This window comes from Macaca fascicularis, chromosome 1, assembly GCF_037993035.2.
Source record: "Macaca fascicularis isolate 582-1 chromosome 1, T2T-MFA8v1.1".
Taxonomy (NCBI): Eukaryota; Metazoa; Chordata; class Mammalia; order Primates; family Cercopithecidae; genus Macaca; species Macaca fascicularis.
In genome coordinates, this window is record NC_088375.1 from 60,717,222 (window position 1) to 60,736,342 (window position 19,121).

The window sequence follows — 19,121 nt, forward strand, 5'->3', positions numbered from 1 at the left end:
CCTGCCCACCCCCTCCGCCGCGGCCAGGTAACCTCCACCCGCCCTGGGCTTGCGGTCGCTCGTCCGATTCCACACTCCACCTCGTTCCACTTCGTTATCGCAGCCTGAAGTGCGTGATGGAGAAGGAATTTCAGAGAATGAGGCCGAACGTCGGGAGGGAATACTGAATTTTCTACCATACACCTTGTCTCTCATCTCCTCTGTCCCCAAGGCTAGTCGTTTCATCTCTGAAACACTTCTTAATCCCTTCTTGAACCTCACAGTCCCTCCCTCCCACAAACTACTGAGCGCCTACCATCTGCCAGGCCCTGGGCTAGACCTCAGTCTGCCTCCTGTTATTTTCTTGTCAGAGAGCGGAATTGTTTCTAACCACTCTTGCTGGTGAACCCGTGCCCCCGCTCCTGCTCCTACAGGCACCCAGAGTGCAGATCGGGGAGACGACATAGGGTATAGTACAGCCCTTGTCTGAACCACACAACACAGAAGGGGATTTCAGGGTCTGCCATTTTCTCATTTCTCCCAAGAATGAAATAGTATTATTTTATTCCCACTTTTCAGATGACGTAACTATCATTTGGAGGGGTTCAGTAATGTGCTCAAGGTCACAGACTGGCCAGGGACAGAAGCTTGGCTCTATGTGACTCTAGAGCCCACGCTCTGGAGCCCCAGACACAGCAATACACAGTTGCTGAAAAGCAGAAAAGCAATGTCGATCTTCCTCTTGTGAGCGAACCTTCAACTCACAGGATTATTATAAGGATTAAATTATGTGATATAGATAGAGTACTTGGCACAGTACCTCGATATGGCTGTTAACTCAAAAAAAGTTTTAATTTTTTTTTTTAGGGACACGTTCTCACCGTCACCTAGGCTGGAGTGCAGCGGTGCAATCATCAGATCATAGCTCACTGTGCAACTAGTGCCATTCTAGAGGCAGAGAAAGTGACTCATTGTAATCTGATATAGGTGCCTCAGGGACGTGGCGTTAATTCTCTTCGTCCTGGTTAAAAACATGGGCTCTGGAGTCACACAGAGCCATGCTTCTGTCCCAGGCCAGTGTATGATCTTGAGCACATTACTAAATCCCTCCAAATGATAATTACCTCATCTGAAAAATGGGAATAAAATAATACTATTTCATTGGGTCTTTGTCAGGATTGAGTGAGATAATTCATGCAGGTTCTTATGATGAGGCCTGGTCAATGGTAAGTGCTTTCTAAATGTTAGCTATTACCGTGTTGCCCGTTGTATAAAACCCTCAGAAACTTCCTACTGTCCAAAGGATTGAGTCCAGGTTTCTTCAGCATAGTGTTTCAAGGCCCTTTGTGAGCTGGCTGTAACCTCTAAGGCCTCATCCTCCATTTTCCCTCTGGCATGTTGGGCCTTGGTGAACTAGTTCTTTAAAGTGAACTTCTCTTTCATTCCTTCAGGCTGTTGCACATGCTGATCCTTCTGTTGGACTGCCCTTCTCATTGTCTGCTGCAAGATGCCAGCAGATTACAATGCCCACTTCTAGGTTTGAGTTTGGCCTCAGACAATCCTAAATTTACATTTAGGCTCTGCCAGCCACTTACCAGCTGTATGACATTTGGCAAAGTATTAATCTTCAAGTCACATGATTATCATAAGGATTAAATTATGTGATGTAGATCGAGTACTTAGCACAGTACCTGGTACATGGCTCAAAATATTTTTGTATTTTTAGGGACAGGCTCTCACTCTGTCACCTAGGCTGGAGTACAGTGGTGCGATCATGAGATCATAGCTCACTGCAGCCTTGAACTCCTGGGCTTCATGGGATCCTCTCACCTTAGCCTCCCAAGTAGCTGGGCTACAGATTCGTGCCACCATGCCCAGTTAATTTTTTATTTTTGTAGAGATAGGGTCTCACTATGTTGCCCAGGCTGTCAAAAATGTTAACTCTCTTTACCCCCTTCCTCCCTTTCTGAATCTTTCTCAACCTCTTCCCGCTTTGTGTGTACCTCTGCTATGGTATTAGTCACACTGTGTTATAATTATTTGTCACTTGTCTATCTTAGACTGTGAGTTTTTTGGGAGTCTAAGACCAGTCTTGGTCACACTTGTAGCCTCAGGGCCTAGCACATGACAGATCCTTAATAAACGTTTGTATGTTGAGTGGATGAGGCAAAAACCCATGCAAGACAAGGAATGGTGATCTTCCATGTAGGAAATTCTCTTTACCAGCCTGCTTCACTGTCTGAGCCCAACATTCCTAAGCAAGATTTTCCTTCCTGGAGGTGAGGTGGCTGAGACTGTGTTACAGAGCACAGTGCATACACATATTAGCTGATCAAGAAATGTTGGATGGCACACCATCAACAGAATTTAGTGAAGGCTCTGCCCTAGGGAGGGATGAATTCTGAGGGTCCTACAAACCTTTCTCTCAGAAGACCCAGAAACAGCAATAAACAGTTGCTGAAAAGCAGAAAAGCAATGTTGACCTTCATTCTGAGCCCACCACATTGTTTTGTTGCAATGAAAGTAACAAAGAAGAATCTAGAGAGGCTGCCCTAGTCCTACCCTGGGAAAGGGAGTAGATTGGGTCATGCTCTCATAGCAGAGGAGAAGGGCGCTCAGGACAGATGGGCCTGGGGGAGGCCAACTCTATCCGGGCATCAACAAGTCTGGCCAGGGCTGGTGATGTCAGGTTACTTTTTAAAGAAGGCTCCTCTTCCAAACAGAAAGGCAACACTTTGATTTGTGTGCCAGGTTCCCTGAAGGATAAATATGGTGAAGGATGGGCCAAGAGAAGGAGGAAGGGGAAGAGTAGCATATCAAGGGAACACTGTGAGGAGCAAGTGGGCTCAAAAATGTCCCCTCTAATGTGTGTTCTCCTTCCCCCACCTTGAGAGCCTCCAGGGAGAAGCAGAGCTCTGCCTCTGCTGAGACAGCTGCTGAGATGATCACTGAGTCTGCTGGCAGCTAATATTTCAGCACATGGTACAACTTCTCAAAGGTTCTTTGGAACACCTGGGAGAGTTCCATGCTGGCAAACCCTTCCTCCCTAGGTCCTCGGGGATTTGGAAACAAGGACCCCAGACACAACAACCCTTTCCATATCACACAGGGGCCTCAGCCCCATTTATTTGCACAGCCAGGGGTTCCTGCCACAAACAGCAGTTTTCGATTATCAGTAGCTGTTTCCCTCTAGCCTGGGCAGGGGCTGAGAGAGACACACACAGAAATGTGATATTTCAGACTCCTTTGAGATCTGAAGAAACCATTTCCTCCTTTCTTGCCATCTCCATAAGATACCTCTGGAAGTATGCTCAACTTATACTCACATGTACAGATTTGCCCATAGGTTAAATAGTGAAGGTTAAGTAAAACCCATTGCACAGACTGTTCCTTTCATCACAGACACAAAGAAGGTGAGACTAAGATGCTATCAAGGAACTAGCCAATCTTGGACCAAGCATACATGCTCCCTTTTTTCTTACTCCATGGAAGAGACTGCTCCATGGGCCTCTCCTGGACCTGTTGCCACGGGGAGATTTAGGAGGCCTTCCAAGGAATGACTCAGCCTTGGCCCTCTTCCATGGCTACAGGAATATTGTTCCTGCAGGTACTATCCAGATTTCAGCTCTAGATGGAACGAAAATAGCTGAAACTCTCAGGAAAGGAATCTAGGGCTTATAGTGCTTGAGTACTGATGGGGAACAATAGCAGCAAACAGCACCAGGGAAGCTGGAGGATGCTCAGTAGGTGAATCGCATCTTTTGCGAGTAGCCCAGTTTGTCCAAGTTGGGATGGCAGGCCAGCTGCACCATTGGGGGTGGCCCACAAAGCAGCACCAGCACATCATCCCCTGGAGCAGGCAGGTGTTCCCGGATCATGTCGGCAGTCACAAAGCCCTTGCTGTAGGCCCAATCTGAAGTTTGGGGAGAAGAAAGTACTTAATACTCCAGATACATGCTGGCAAGCGGGTGTGGTGCCATGAAACTGGCGAGGGCCCTGAAAAGCTATGGAGAAAGTGTCAAGTAGTAGTAGCAGCTGGGAATGGGTATACTAAGCCTGCCTCAGGCTAAGCCTTAGCAGCACAGCCATCCCTGTCACCCACCTGGTAAACAGGAACCCAGAGAAAAGGGACCAGGAGATCCCTGTGTCTGTGCACTCAGACTTCCGAGTTGGCAGTGTGAGGCAAGGTTGATTTGACCAAAGCCAGAACTCACAAAGGGGCAAGGCTTTGATTGTGATGATGAGGGGTTAGTGGGATGTCCAGAAATGGGAAGGATACCTTTTGGGGGATGATCCAGAGTGAACCAGAGCTTAAAGCGATTGGGATAGCGGGCCTGCAGTTCCTCCAAGTCCTCTCGCAAGATGATATCCTTTTCTGTCTGAAATGCAAAGGGGAAGGAAAGTCTTTAGGAGTCTTCTCAGGCCCACATAAAAAGTTTTCTGCTATAACAACTTTTCAACTAAGAAAAAGAATGTTAAGGGAATGCAGAAGTTCTAGGAAATAAGCAAGACTTGCAGTGCTTTTAGGGAGTTAGGATAAGGAGAAGAGGGGAACAGCCTTTATCTACATATTATGAAGGAATAAAGATGAATATTTAATCAAGAAGATCTAAGTTACTGTGCTCCAGACTAGATGCCTTAAAAGTTTTCTTCTTTCCTTGGGGGCCAGCGAAGGAATGTGATTCAGTGCTCTGTCCTTTCTCCTCCTTATTGAAAGAGGACCCTGTACCTTACAGAGGGACCTTGGGCAGAAGCTAAAACAGGGCACTGGGCCAGTTCTGCCCATCCATACCGTGTCTCTTAGCCCTACCCACACAGCAACTTTGAAGTCTTAGGGTGGAGGAAAGCAAACCAACCTGGTTGGCAAAAAGCAGAAAGCACTGGGTTGGATCTTCAGGGACTTTGAGGATGGCCCGGATCAGCTGTAGCATTGGGGTGATTCCTGCATGAAGATACCCCACAATGAAATGTACTGGCCACACTCTGCCCTGTCCTGGGTCCTTAGCTGACCAGCCCTTTCATCTTCATTCTGCTCATTCACCACTGCGCTCCATTTTCCTTTAGCATTCTCATCCTCTAAACTCCTCCTGCATATTCTCCAACATCTGCATTTCCAGGCACCCTTCAAATTCATATGAGTTCATATTGTAGAAATCTTTCTTAGGAACCAATCTAAGACTCTTAATGAAAGTCCTTTGGAGGCTAGGACTTCAATGTCACGGATGACTACAAGTACCTCCAGATTCAAAGATGAGGGTTCTAGAACACTGTATTTGCAGAGGTTAAGTGCATGTACTTAGGCATTAGGTAGAGCCAGATACTAATTTTGCTCTAGGCCATTACAAGTGAAATAACCCTGTGGAAATCATTTAGCCTCTCTGGACCTCCATTGTCTCTCTGTAAAAGGGAAAGGCTAGTACCTACTTCATAGATACATATATATGTGTCTAATTTATGTGTCTAATATATAGTAGTGTATTAGACTACACAGTGTCTAATACATGGTAGTGTCCAATGTGAATTTTCTTTCTTCCTAGCTAGTCATTCCTAGCTGCTTTTCTCTTCTCTCACCTAAAAACTATTAGATCCATTCAATATGAGGAAAACTCATTTAATTTGTTTCTCTAATTCCATCAGTTAAAATTTTTTTGGTTTCTACCTGGTTATGATTTTGTTTTTCATATGCTAGGGAGCTCTAAGCATTGCTGGAAATCCCCTGATGAACAGCTTGGCTATGATTACCAGTCTTCAGAGAGTCACCTAGGAATTTGCATGGCAACAGGCAACAATAGTGGGAGAGAAAGGCCTTCAGTGTAATGCACCTGTCCCGCCGGCAATCATCCCCAGTTTCTTCGCCACTCGGGGTTCTGGTGGAGATTTCTTGTTGGGCTGAATGTTAAAATGCCCTGAGAAGTCAAGTGAAGAGAGCAGTGGAAGAATAAAGTCAAGACAGCGAACTTAGAAAACAAATGCAGAGTTGAAAATATGCCCGAGGCCAGTTGAGCAGCTGCTATGACATCTGATCCTGGAGCTTGGGTGGAAGTTTGACTTGAGCCAGCCCTGACAATAATATACTTGAGGGACAATGGGGCCAGGGCTATCTGTGAGTCAGTTCAGGGCCACACAGCATTATCAACTGCTTCTGGCAAAGTGTCACTCCCTGGTGAAGGAGACAGGCACGAAGCCAGGTGTGAATCTATTTTCCGAAGTGACACACAGCAGCTCCAGGGACTTGCTAATGCACCCAGCTGTTCCCATGGGAAGGGCTGAAAGCTATCTCTGGCTCTCTCCACAGCTCACCCCGGGGGGCAAATTTTTGAAGGAGGGGAAGAGGGGCACATGTTTGCTTTAGTAATCTCCACAGCTGCCATGGCTAGGGAATTCAAGTGGAGGAGGAACTGCTTCCTGTGGCAAATGGGGCTGAGAAACATGCCTTTCTGTCGTATCAGTGCTATGTTTAGAAGGAAGGGCGGCCCCGGCCCTTACACACATGCACACACATGTGTACACACAGCCATACTGTGCCAAGAGGACTATGGGAACTGATAAAGTGGGAGACAGGTTCAAGGAGAAAACAGGTCATTACCTTTTCCAGTGTAAGTGAGCAACCCGCTTGGCCCCCGAAACTCCACCACATCCCCAATCTTCAGGCTATCTAGGTACTGAGACATCTTCCCTCCCTCAGGAAATTTGGGGTGCACACCCTTCAGGTAGACCTTACAAGACAGAGAGAAAAATACCTTATTTGGAATGTCAATGGTTTCTGAGCCCCATGTTGACTAAACCTCCCTGAGGCTGGGGCAGGGATCAGATATGTGCTATCTTTTCGCCATCTACATACTTTCTTTTTTTTTTTGAGTCAGAGTTTCGCTCTTGTTGCCCAGGCTGGAGTGCAGTGGCGCAATCTCGGCTCGCTGAAACCGCCTCCTGGGTTCAAGCGAGTCTCCTGCCTCAGTATCCCGAGTAGCTCATACTTTTTTCATATCCACAAAGTATATACCATTTCCGGCTATCAGGCACATCTTAGAAATTTCTACAAATCCCAGAAAGAATGGGTAAGCAGCCCCAGGGTCCCTTCCTAGCCCCTTACCTTGATGACAAGATCCACGTAGCCTTGATCCTCATCACTGGTGACAGGAGTGTATGGTCTGATGACCAGGCTGCCATCAATTCGGGTGGAGAGGTAGATATGTTTGCCTGGGGACCGTGCAGAGAACTACATAAGGGCTGTCTGTGATGTGCTGCATCCCTCAAAATACTCAGAGATTTGAGAGAACAAGATGTCTTGCTTCCTGCTGTGGTTCCAAGGAGTTACCAGGCAGGGAAGATTCACCCCGTTGAACCCTCAGTTGGATCTCTCATAAGCCCCCAGTTGAGGAAATGCTTATTTCCAGCGTTTCCTGCCAGTTACTGCCAGGACCTTGACAGATGAGTCAAAAGGGTCTGGGCAATGGGAAAAAGTTAGTAGTGCTTGCTCAGATGGAGTAATTAGCAAATCCTGCAGGGAAGAGGCAAGACTGTTGAGTGTTAAAGCTGGTTGGGGGCCACGGAAGCCACACCCTAGAGGGGCCCAGTGGCACCTCACAGCTTGGAGGATGCAGAGCCAAGTGGGGGAAGGGGAATGGTGTGTGGAGTAAACCGGTTGAAGCAGCCTGTTTCATGAGACCCCAGGAGGGGAGTCACGTTCTGAGGATACCAGGGAAAGGAGCCCATTCCACACTTTCCTTACCCACAGGCAGCCCCAGAGTGTGGTGGGCGGTGGGCAGGGCAAAGCGGAACCTCTTGGTGTTGTGGCTCACAGTCTGGAGGGTGGAGGACACAAGTGTTTCACCAAGCGCGCCTGGCGCTGCCACGTCCCTTGGACATCCCAACCACCGTGGGTGCTGTACCCTCCATGCCAGAAGCACTCTGGTCCCCTCCTCCACCCTGCCCCTTTCTTCCCCAACTTACCGTCTTGTCTAGCAGTCGTAGCAGGTACTTTTCATTGGGGTCCAGGAGAGTGACCTGAGGCCGGCGGGACCTCCGAACCAAGTAGGAGCCCACAGCCAGGCCGAGTAGAGTGACCAGCCCCACCCCCAGGGAGGCCAGCAGGACTGGGCTCTGTGGGTAGAGGAGGCAGCGTAACCGCCAGGCTGGGAAAGAGCCCGGGGCTTGGGTGCTGACCGTCCCAGGGGTGGCGATCCCGAGCTCCAGCGCGGAGGCTTGCCAAGGGCAGAGGAGTAACCTGACAGGGTCCCGAGCCCGGATGTGCGGGACCGGGACCCCAGCATCCACTGTGGGCCCAGAGCCCTGCGGGGCGGGGTCGACAGCGACAGCCCCTGGTCCGGAGCTGAGTGGCCAGAACCAGATGGGGAGGGGTCCCCCAGTGGAGGATACTGAACGAGGGTCTTACCGGCTGGATCCCCATGACGGAGCACCTTTTCCTCCACCACCCGGCAAGCAGACAGATCCCACAGTGCGCCGCGGGGCGGGTGGGAGGGCCGGGCAGGCCTGAGGCTGGGCCGGGCAGGAGGCGGGACCTCGCGGCGCCCGGAGGGCAGGAGGCGGGGCCTGGAGGGGGGTGTCTGTCCGGGGCGGGGCCTAGCAGGAGGCGCCGGCGGCTGGGCCCGTTGGGGGCGGGGCCCGGCAGAGGCGGGGCTGGTCCTCTCTGTGCCCCACCCGGAAAGGGAATTCCGCTACTCGGTAGCTCAGGGTCTCCGGTGCTTATTCAAGATTTTTTAACTTTTTATTTTTTTCGCTCTGTCGCCCAGGCTGGAGTGCAGTGGCGCGATCTCGGTTACTGCAACCTCCGCCTCCCAGGTTCAAGTGTTTCTCCTGCCTCAGCCTCCCGAGTATCTGGAACTACTGGCATGCGCCTCCACGCCCGGCTAATTTTTTTATTTTTTTATTTTTTTTATTTTTAGTACAAACCGAGCTTCACCGTGTTGGTCAGGTTGGTCTCGAGCTCCAGGCCTCAAATAATCTACCCGCTTCGGCCTCCCAACGTGTTGGGATTACAGGCGTGAGCCATCGCACTCGGCCCAAGATCTTTTAAGACCGCAGCTCCAGTCTCTCTTCCCAGAGAAGTGGTCCCTGCCACTTCGACCCGCTTATATCCGAACAGGATGGGAGTTCTGCCTAAGGTAGAACCACGCTAAATTAGGGGATTGGAAATCTCTTGAGTCTGCGGGTGCTGAGCGGAGAGTGTTAACGATGAACCGGAGACAGGCTCAAAGTAGAGCAGAAGGGCCTGAAGTTAATCGCTGTGTAGCCACCTTAGTTTTTCAACCGGGTGAATTGCAGCAAGAGAATGGAACAGCCCGGAGGAGTCTCTTACAGGAGTGAACAGTGGCATGGCAACTTCATTTCCTGGTACCTTTTGACAAAAGACTGATTTTGTTTACAGCGCCAAGCTGTCAGCCTATCAGGATTATTCAGGAGCTTCCTTTGGCTTCAAAGTCCAAGCTTCATATTCTGATTTGGGTTCTTGTGCCCTTAGGGTCAAAGAAATTGACTTTTGAGGCAGAGTGTACAGAATAAGAATCTTGCCTCTAGCACTTATTGGCTCTGTGACCTTAGATAGCTTACTCAACCTTAGTTTCTTCATCTACAGATGGATATATATTATCTACAGACAGATAGTATCTAGTTCATAGCCTTAGCGTGAGGCTTCAATTGACATATGCTAACGTGCTTAATGTAGTGCCTGTCATAAAGCAAAATATTCAACAGATGGCAGTTACTATTATAACTTAAAAGACAGGCCGGGCGCGGTGGCTCAAGCCTGTAATCTCAGCACTTTGGGAGGCCGAGACGGGCGGATCACGAGGTCAGGAGATCGAGACCATCCTGGCGAACACGGGAAACCCCGTCTCTACTAAAAAATACAAAAAAAAAACTAGCCGGGCGAGGTGGCGGGCGCCTGTAGTCCCAGCTACTCGGGAGGCTGAGGCAGGAGAATGGTGTAAACCCGGGAGGCGGAGCTTGCAGTGAGCTGAGATCCGGCCACTGCACTCCAGCCTGGGCGACAGAGCCAGACTCCATCTCAAAAAAAAAAAAAAAAAAAAAAAAAAAAAAAAAAAGACAGCACAGAGGGTCAGCTAGGGTTTTAGGAATGAGCTCTGTCTGAGGCACAAGCATGGGACAGGAGGCGGCAGGAAAAGACATCAGGAGCCGCTGGAGCTACAGATTTCCTAAGATGACCATTCTTTCTCACACATGAGTTTCTCAACTAGAATGACATTTGCTTTTTGATGTACAGTGATGGATGAGATCTCTGCAGATGTCAATGTCAACATCTTTTTTTTTTTTTTTTTTTTTTTTTTTTGAGACGGAGTCTCGCTGTGTCGCCCAGGCTGGAGTGCAGTGGCCGGATCTCAGCTCACTGCAAGCTCTGCCTCCCGGGTTTTTACGCCATTCTCCTGCCTCAGCCTCCCGAGTAGCCGGGACTACAGGCGCCCGCCACCTCGCCCGGCTAGTTTTTTGTATTTTTTAGTAGAGACGGGGTTTCACCGTGTTAGCCAGGATGGTCTCGAACTCCTGACCTCGTGATCCGCCCGTCTCGGCCTCCCAAAGTGCTGGGATTACAGGCTTGAGCCACCGCGCCCGGCCTCAATGTCAACATCTTAAACTAATACCATCGGGGTAGCAGGGACATTGGAGCCCCCAGTTTTCAGTTGTATTTGGTGAACTCTGAATGATTCAAGAGATACTTAGTTTTCCTTTTCCTCTGCACTGGCTGAAAATGTTCCTAAGACCCCAGTACACGTTCCTCTGAATTTTTGAAGCAGCCTGCACACTGACTTGAGGGAAGTGAGTGCACCAGCGCATGGTGACGTGCCAATCCATGCAGAGACGGTTGAAAAGGGGAAGGAAGAGACCCTTCCTCTTTTCTGAGAGAATGAAGCGATTATGTTTCGGTGCTTCTGACACCCCCACTGCTGGCTTGGTTAAGAAGCCACACTACTGATCCTTGCTACTGCCCTGCTCTGGCTAAAGAGGTTCTAGGCCTTCCTCCCTCTAGTGGATAGATGTGGCAAGAGGGGGAGGTATGGAACCAAAGGAGAGCATAACTACTACTCGGGCTTCTCTCAGTGATTGCATTTTCTGAACCCCAAAGTGACACATTCTAACAAGTTTGAGTGTATCACTGGGAACCACAGGACAGAATGGTTGGGTACGGGCTTATCCTGGAAACTAAGCGTCAGACTCAGTAATTGTGGGAAAGCTCCTTTGTTCCTGAAAATGAATGCTGCAGGAGTGGTGGGAAGGGGCTGCTGCCTTGAGTAGGATAGAGATGGGACCAGATGATCTGCAGGTCTTCCTGTCTCAGATTCTGTGGAGAATTCCACTCCACCATGACTCACAGTAATCTTTCATTACTCCTTGTTTGGAGGAAAAGATAGACATTTCTGAATTTTTATTTAACCCAGTCTTTTAAGTTTAGGATTTCCTACTGGGTATACAATAAAGAATAGAAGAGACTGGGTTCACACCTGTAATTCTATCACTTTGGGAGGCTGGGGCAGATGGATCACTTGAGCCCAGGAGTTTGAGACCAGCCTGGGCAACATGGCAAAATGCTGTCTTTACAAAAACACAAAAATTAGCCGAGTGCGATGGCACTGGCCTGTAGTCCTAGATACCAAGGAGGCTGAGGTGGGGGGATCACTTGAGCCTGGGAGATCAACGCTGCAGCGAGGCATGATTGTGCCACTGCACTCCAGCCTGGGCAATAGAGCAAGACCCTGTTTCCAAAAAAAAAAAAAAAAAAAAAAAAAGAATATAATATACTATAGTGTGAGGGGGAAGTAGAATTTCAAACCTGGGTTTTATAATTCTGAATTAGGATGTAAAACACAGTGGCCCTTTTTAGATAAGATGTCCAGAAAGAAGCCTGGAAGAAGACTTGCTCATACAGAGGAGATGGCATGGAGGAATCAGACCAGGAGATGTAATAATGACAAAAAAAATTAACATTTATCGAACATGCGCAATATAGCAAGAACTTACTTTTCACATATTCTGACAACATCCATTTAATCCTGACAACAACTGTGAGATAGATATTATCATTAGTAGTCTCATTTTATGGAGTGGGGGGAAACTGAAGTTTAGGACAAATAAGTAACTTGCCCAAGATCGCCTACTAAATGGCAAACTCAGACTACATACCAGGCAGCTTGATGCTGAAAACTAACAACCCCACACCCCTTTTTGAACTTTTTTTTTTTTTTTTTTGAGTCAGAGTCTCGCTCTGTCACCTAGGCTAGAGTGCAGTGGCGTGATCTCGGGTCACTGCAACCTCTGCCTCCCAGGTTCAAGCGAGTCTCCTGCCTCAGCCTCTTGAGTAGCTGGGATTATAGGCACGCGCCACCATGCCCAGCTAATTTTTGTACTTTTAGTAGAGACGGGGTTTCACCATGTTGGCCAGGCTGGTCTCAAACTCCTGACCTCATGATCTGCCTGTCTCGGCCTCCCAAAGTGCTGGGATTACAGGCGTAAGCCACCATGCCTGGCTGAACTTTTTAGTATGGAAACTATCAAACATATACAAAAGTAGACAGAACAGTATAATAAAGCCCCATGTACCCATTACCCTCTTCAACAATTACTAAATCATGGTCAGGTTTCTTTCATTTCTTCCCCAGTCCGTTCCTTCCTCCAGTATTACTTTTAAGCAAATCCCATACTTTATATAACTTTGTCCTTAAATATTTTAGTGTGTATCTTTAAAAGATAAGGACTTAAAAATAACCATAATGCCATTATCACATGTAAAATAATTAACAACAATTACTTAGTTTCATCAGATAGCTAGTCAGTATTCAAAGTTCCAGTTGTCTCTTTTTTTTCTTTTTTTTTGAGATGGAATCTCACTCTGTCACACAGGCTGGAGTGCAGTGGCGTGATCTCAGCTCACTGCAAGCTCTGTCTCCCAGGTTCAAGCAATTCTCCTGCCTCAGCCTCCCGAGTACCTGGGATTATAGGCGCCTGCCATGGCGCCCGCCACAGCACCCGGCTACTTTTTGTATTTTTAGTTTCACCATCTTGGCCAGGCTGGTCTTGAACTCCTGACCTCGTGATCCACCTGCCTTGGCCTCCCAAAGTGCTGGAATTACAGGCGTGAGTCACCGCGCCTGGCCCCAGCTGTCTCATTTTAAATTTGTAATTGTCATACATTAAAATAGACTCTTGAGCATACAGTTCTATGAATTCTAGAACATATATAGATTTGTGTCACCGCTATAATCAGGATATAGACTAGTTTGATCACCCCGCAAAACTCCCATATGCTATCCCTTTATGGCCACATCCTCCCCTTACCTTTAACTCCTGGTTATCGCTGATGTGTTCCCTGTCAATACACTTTTCCCTCTTCATGAATGTCACATAAATGAAGTCTATACAGTATGTAAGCTTTTGAGTGGATTTCTTTCACTCAGCATAGTTTGAGATTCATCCAAGTTATCATGCGTATTTATGGTTCGTTCTTTTTATTGCTAGTAGTATTCCGTTGTATGGATGTATCATAGTTTGTTTATCCATTCATCAGCTGAAGGGCGTCTGAGTTATTTCCAATTTTTGGTGGATGATTGAAACTGGTTTAAACATTCCTGTGCAGATTTCCATGTGAACCTAGTTTTGATTTCTCTGAAATATCCACAAGTGTGATTTCTGGATCACATGGAAGGTGTATATTTAACTTTATAAAAAGCTGCCAAACTGTTTTCCAAGGTGATTTTACCATTTTGCATTCCCACTAGCAACGGATGAGAATTCCAATTGCTCTGGCATTTTCATTAGCACTTGGTATTGTCAGCACTTTTGATTTTGGCCATTCTAACAGGCATGAAGAGGTATCTCATTGTGATTTTACTTTTTTTGCTTTTTTGAGATAGAGTCTCCTCTGTCACCGAGACTGGAGTGCAATGGTATGATCACAGCTCGCTGCAGCCTCAACTTCCCCGGCTCCAGCGATTCTCCTACCTGAGCCTTCCTGAGTAGCTGAGACCGCAGGCATGTGCCACCACTCCTGGCTAATTTTTAAATCATTGTTTTTGTAGATATGAGCTTTCACTTTATTGCCCAGGCTGGTTTTGAACTCCTGGGCTCAAGTGATCCTCCCGCCTTGGCCTCCTAGAGTGTTGGGATTACAGACGTGAGCCACCATGCGGTCCTCATTATGATTTTAATTTGCATTTCTCTAATGGTTGATGATAATAAACATGTTCTTATTTACCATCTATATATTATCTTTGGTGAAGTGTCTGTTCAAGTATTTTGTCCATTTTTAATTGGATTGTTTTCTTCCACTTGAGTTGTGATAGTTCTTTTTTTTTTTTTCTTGAGACAGAGTTTCGCTCTTGTCACCCAGGCTGGAGTGCAATGGCACGGTCTCGGCTCACTGCAACCTCTGCCTCCAGGGTTCAAGTGATTCTCTGGCCTCAGCTCCCCAAGAAGCTGGAATTACAGGCACCTGCCACCTTGCCCAGCTAATTTTTGAATTTTTAGTAGAGTTGGGGTTTCACCATGCTGGCCAGGCTGGTCTCGAACCTTTGACCTGAAGTGATCCGCCCATTTTGGCCTCCCAAAGTGCCAGGATTACAGGGATGAACCACCGCGCCCGGCTGAGAGTTCTTTATATATTCTGAGTACAAAACTCCTTGTTGGATATTGCGAATACTTTATTTCAGCCTGTGGCTTGTCTTTCCATTGTCTTAAAGTGTCTTTTGCACTGAGAAGGTTTTAAATTTTGTTGAATTCCAATTTATCCATTTTTTTTTTTTTCTTTAAGATGAAGTCTCGCTCTGTTGCCCAAGCTGGAGTGCAGTGGCACAATCTCGGCTCACTGCAACCTCCAACTCCCATATTCAAGTGATTCTCTTTCCTCAGCCTCCTGAGTAGCTGGGAGTACAGGCGCGCTTCACCATGCCCAGCTAATTTTTGTATTTTTAGTGGAGACAGGGTTTCACTATGTTGGCCAGGCTGATCCAATTTATCAATTCTTTAAATGCAGCATGCTTTTGGGTGTCATATCTGAGAACACTTTGCCTAACCCCAGGTTACAAAGATTTTATCCTATATTTTCTTCTAAAAGTTTTATAGCTTTGTGGTTTACATTTCTATCCATAATCTATTTTGAATTTTATTTTGCATGAAGTATAAGGTTTAGGTTATGGTTTGTTTATTTTTGTATACAGATGTTGTTTTGTTCCAGCTTCTTTTGTAGAAAAGACTATCCTTTCTCCATTGAGCTGCTTTTGCACCCTCCTCAAAAATCAGTTGGTATGTTTTTGTGGGTCTATTTATGATTTCTGTATTCTGTTATATTGAACTATGTGTCTGTCCCCTCATGAATATCATACTGTCTTGATTCCTGCAGCTTTATAGTAAGTCCTGAAATCAGATAATGTGATTCCTCCAACTTTATTCTTCTTTTCCAACATTGTTTTGACTATTCTGGTTCTTTGCCTTTCCATATAAATTGAGATTAGCTTGTCTATACCTCCAAAAGAATTCTGCTGGGATTTCAGTTGGAATTGTGTTAAATCTATACCTCAATATGGAAGAGAATGAGATCTTTATTATGTTAAGTTTTCAAATCCATGAATATAATGTCTCCATTTCTTTAGGTCTTTTAAAATTTCTTTCATTAGTATTTAATACTTTCCAACATACACATTATGTATATGTTTTGTTAGATTTATACTTCAGTTTTGGCACAACATTTAGTTATAAACAATAAGAAACTTGAAGAAAATTGCTGACATTTAGTTATAAACAATAAGAAACTTGAAGAAAATTGCTGGATATAAGATGAAGCTAAAATAGAATGAAGTCCATTTCACCATAATTATTAAATATACAGTAATAGTTTAGTATGCTAATATCAACAGAAAATACAAAGTACCTAGGAAATAAAAATAACAAAGGAGGTACAGGACTCTCATGAGAAAATTATCAAATATCCTTAAATGACAGATAAAGAAGTCTTCCCATTTCAGTGGATGGCAACTCCATCCTTCCAGTAGTTTGGACAAAAACTTTGCAGTTATCCTTACTCCTTTTCTCAATGCTTACAACCAATTTTCAGAAAATCCTTTCGGTTTTGTCTTCAAAATATATTAAACATTTGGCTGTTTTCACCGCTTCCATTGCCACCACTCTGGTCTAAACCACCATCTTTTCTTGCCTGGATTCCTGCAGAAGCGTCCTCATCGGCCCTGTTTCCATCCTTGTTCCTCTATAATCTAGTCGCTACATAGTAGGCAGAGTATTACTTTTATAACTTCAGCCAGATCATGCCAAACCCTTCACTCGAAACCCTGCAGTTCTTCTGCTTCACACTTGTTTATCTTCTTTATCTCTCTCCTGCTTTAGTATGTAAGCTCCATGAGGGTTGCAAACTTGGTCTGTTTACCGATGAACCTCAAGTGGCTAGGATAATGCAAATAATAAAAAAGGCAATTATTTGTTCTAGGAAAAAAATTACACACAAACTATAATCACAGAGCGCTACTGTTTAATCAAGAGGTCAAACAATTCCCAAGCACAGTGAAGCTTCTAGGCCGACTTGCCACATCTCCATAAGTCCAGTCGGTCAGGAAACAGTGGGCCCTTGAGTACCCATGACACAGCAGGCAGCATGGGCTTAACAGTTCCCCTTTCCCCGAAAGTTCCAAAAGGGAACTTGGTGAACTGTAGCAATGTTGAGTGGGACTGGGTGGATGCTGAGCACACAGTGGATCTGTCTCACAGCTGAGAAATGCTAAGCTTAGGAAACCCCTAGTCTTATAAGGGGACCGCTAGCAAGCCTGCCCAATCTTTGCCCCACAGGGAGACATTATCTTTATTTTTCTGGTTAGCAAAGAAATATCTGGGGAGGCAGAAGTGGGGAGATCTTACTATCCCTTAATATGGCTGGAGAACCATGCTTCTAAATCTCTCCCAGAGGGAGTCACTGTCTTAATAAACAAACCTGCCCTCTGCCAAAGGAAGACACTACCTCTAGCTTCTAAGGCTGTTTGCTGCCCAAAAATCCTGGAAAAGATAGTCTGAGATGTACAAATGCTTTGGAGAATTGTCTCACAACTACTTGTTCAGCAGTGAATGTTTTACAAAAGCATCATAATGTAAGCATTAATTTAACTATATTGAAAGAATGGGGCTGGGTGCGGTGGCTTATACCTGTAATCCCAACACTTTGGGAGGCCAAGGCGGGTGGATCACCTGAGGCCAAGAGTTCGAGACCAGCCTGGCCAACATGGTAAAACCTCGTCTCTACTAAAAATACAAAAATTAGCCAGGCATAGTGGTGGGCGCCTGTAATCCCAGCTACTGGGGAGGCTGAGGCAGGAGAATCACTTGAACCCAGGCGGCGGAGGTTGCAGTGAGCTGAGATTGTGCCACTGCCTCCAGCCTGGGTGACAAAGTGAGACTCTGTCTCAAAAAAAAAAAAAGAAAAAGAAAAAAGAAAGAAAGAAAGAATAGGAGAAAGATAAATGCATATTTGTTGAGTTGGATAAAAAGACATGTCCTAACATGACAAGGAATTGTCTATAAACATTTAAAAAAAAACATTTAAAACAAACATTTAAAAATGGCAGTGTAAGTATATTATTTAGAAAGATGGATGCAACACTAGAAGAAATAGTAGAAAGCCTTATAGTTATGTTTAGGGAACAGAACTAGGGAAAAGGGAGGTGGGGCTGTTTTTCTCTTTCTCTCCGCTTCCTCCCTTCCTTCCTTCCTCCACTCCTCCCCTCCTTCCCTTCCTCCCCTCCTTCCCTTCCTTCCCTTCCTTCCCTTCCCTCCTTTCCTTCCCTTCCTTCCTCTCTTCCTTTCTCCTTCCTTCCTTCCTTTTTTTTTGTTTCTTTCTTTCCTTTCTGTCTTTCTAGAGAGTTTCGCTCTTGTTGCCCAGGCTGGAGTGCAGTGGTGCGATGTCGGCTCACTGCAACCTCCGCCTCCAGGGTTCAAGCAAATCTCCCGAGTGGCTGGGATTACAGGCATGCACCACCACGCCCAGCTAATTTTGTATTTTTAGTAGAGATGGGGTTTCTCCATGCTGGTCAGGCTGGTCTCTAGCTCCTGACCTCAGGTGATCCACCTGCCTTGGCCTCCCAAAGTGCTGGGATTACAGGCGTGAGCCACTGTGCCCGGCTGGGGCTGTTTTTCGTTATAATGCTTTTGTTGATAATTTTTTTTTAACCTCCAATGATCTGTGATCATGCCTTATTGAACCTGACCGATCAGCAGCCTTTGATCCAGCTGATTATTACCTACTTTTGAAGCACTGTCTTTACAGTACACTCAATTGGTTTTCCTCCTACCTCTGTATCTACCCTTTCCCACTCTCTTTTCTTGGTCCCCCTTCATCTGCTCTACCTCTTGATGTTGAAAGGATCCAGGGCTTGGTCCTTGCCAATCTCATGGCTTTATATGGTGACAAATCTCAAATTGTGCAACCAGGAAGTTATTAGAAATCGTGACAATAACAAGTTTGGTTGAGTGGTAGAGGTAAAATCTTGGTTGGAGGGAGTCAGAGAGAGAAGTTCATAGATTTATAAAATATAGGTATAATCCTTTCAAGGATTCAGATTATTTTTACACTATAAATCCCAAGTGCTTATATTGACCAAACACAAATCTAAATGTAAAGACTTTACATTCATGAATTTTCCCTTATAAATATTTTTCCAGACATGTTTTATGTACCATGACTTCTTCGTTGAACTAGTGGTTTTGCCTTTTGTGGTGGAAAGAATTTCTTTTGACCCATCTGCTGTTTGAAGAATCTATTCTCTCCTTGCATCATTTTGACACTCTCTGCTTTTAGGACAACTGTTTAAATGTAGTCTCACCCTGTCACGGAAGCTATTGCTGATTTATCACAGAGCAGGGTTTCTCAACCTTGGTGCTATTCACATTTTAGACTGGTCAATTCTTTGTTGTCAAGGGCTGTTCTGCCCATCATAGTTTGCTTAGCAGTATGAACCAAAAGTATCCAAGACAGGTCTCAATCAACTCAGAAAGTTTGTTTTGCCAAGGTTAGGGATGCACCTGTGACACAGCCTCAGGAGGTCCTGACTACGTGTTCCAAGGTGGTCAGAGCACAGCTTGGGTTTATACGTTTTAGGGAGACATAAGACATCAATCAATAC

General features: G+C 45.9%; 1 protein-coding gene across 4 annotated transcripts; it reads right to left on the bottom strand.

The window, feature by feature from the left end:
- Positions 1-3,072: 3,072 nt before the first annotated feature.
- On the bottom strand, positions 3,073-8,438 carry CYB5R1 (cytochrome b5 reductase 1). Of its 4 annotated transcripts, none has more exons than XR_012431617.1 (9): positions 8,372-8,438; positions 7,930-8,079; positions 7,709-7,781; positions 7,070-7,176; positions 6,566-6,695; positions 5,639-5,885; positions 4,836-4,921; positions 4,259-4,358; positions 3,073-3,892 (listed from the first exon to the last, which is right to left on the bottom strand). XR_012431617.1 is itself a non-coding variant. In XM_005540465.4 (9 exons), the coding sequence occupies exons 1-9, from the start codon at positions 8,384-8,386 to the stop codon at positions 3,720-3,722; spliced, it is 918 nt and encodes a 305-aa protein (XP_005540522.1). In that variant the 5' UTR covers positions 8,387-8,438; the 3' UTR covers positions 3,073-3,719. The 4 variants fall into 4 exon arrangements, 3 of the variants coding, with proteins under 3 accessions (XP_005540522.1, XP_065395843.1, XP_073889356.1); XM_005540465.4 differs by having other exon boundaries at positions 5,802-5,885; XM_065539771.1 differs by lacking the exon at positions 7,930-8,079 and having other exon boundaries at positions 5,802-5,885.
- Between the last annotated feature and the right edge of the window lie 10,683 nt (positions 8,439-19,121).

Coding starts and splice junctions, on each gene's coding strand:
- CYB5R1 (XM_005540465.4), bottom strand. Junction 7,782..7,929: donor TACGACTGCTAGACAAGACG/GTAAGTTGGGGA, acceptor TCCACCCTCCAG/ACTGTGAGCCACAACACCAA. Junction 6,696..7,069: donor ACGTGGATCTTGTCATCAAG/GTAAGGGGCTAG, acceptor CTGTCTTGTAAG/GTCTACCTGAAGGGTGTGCA.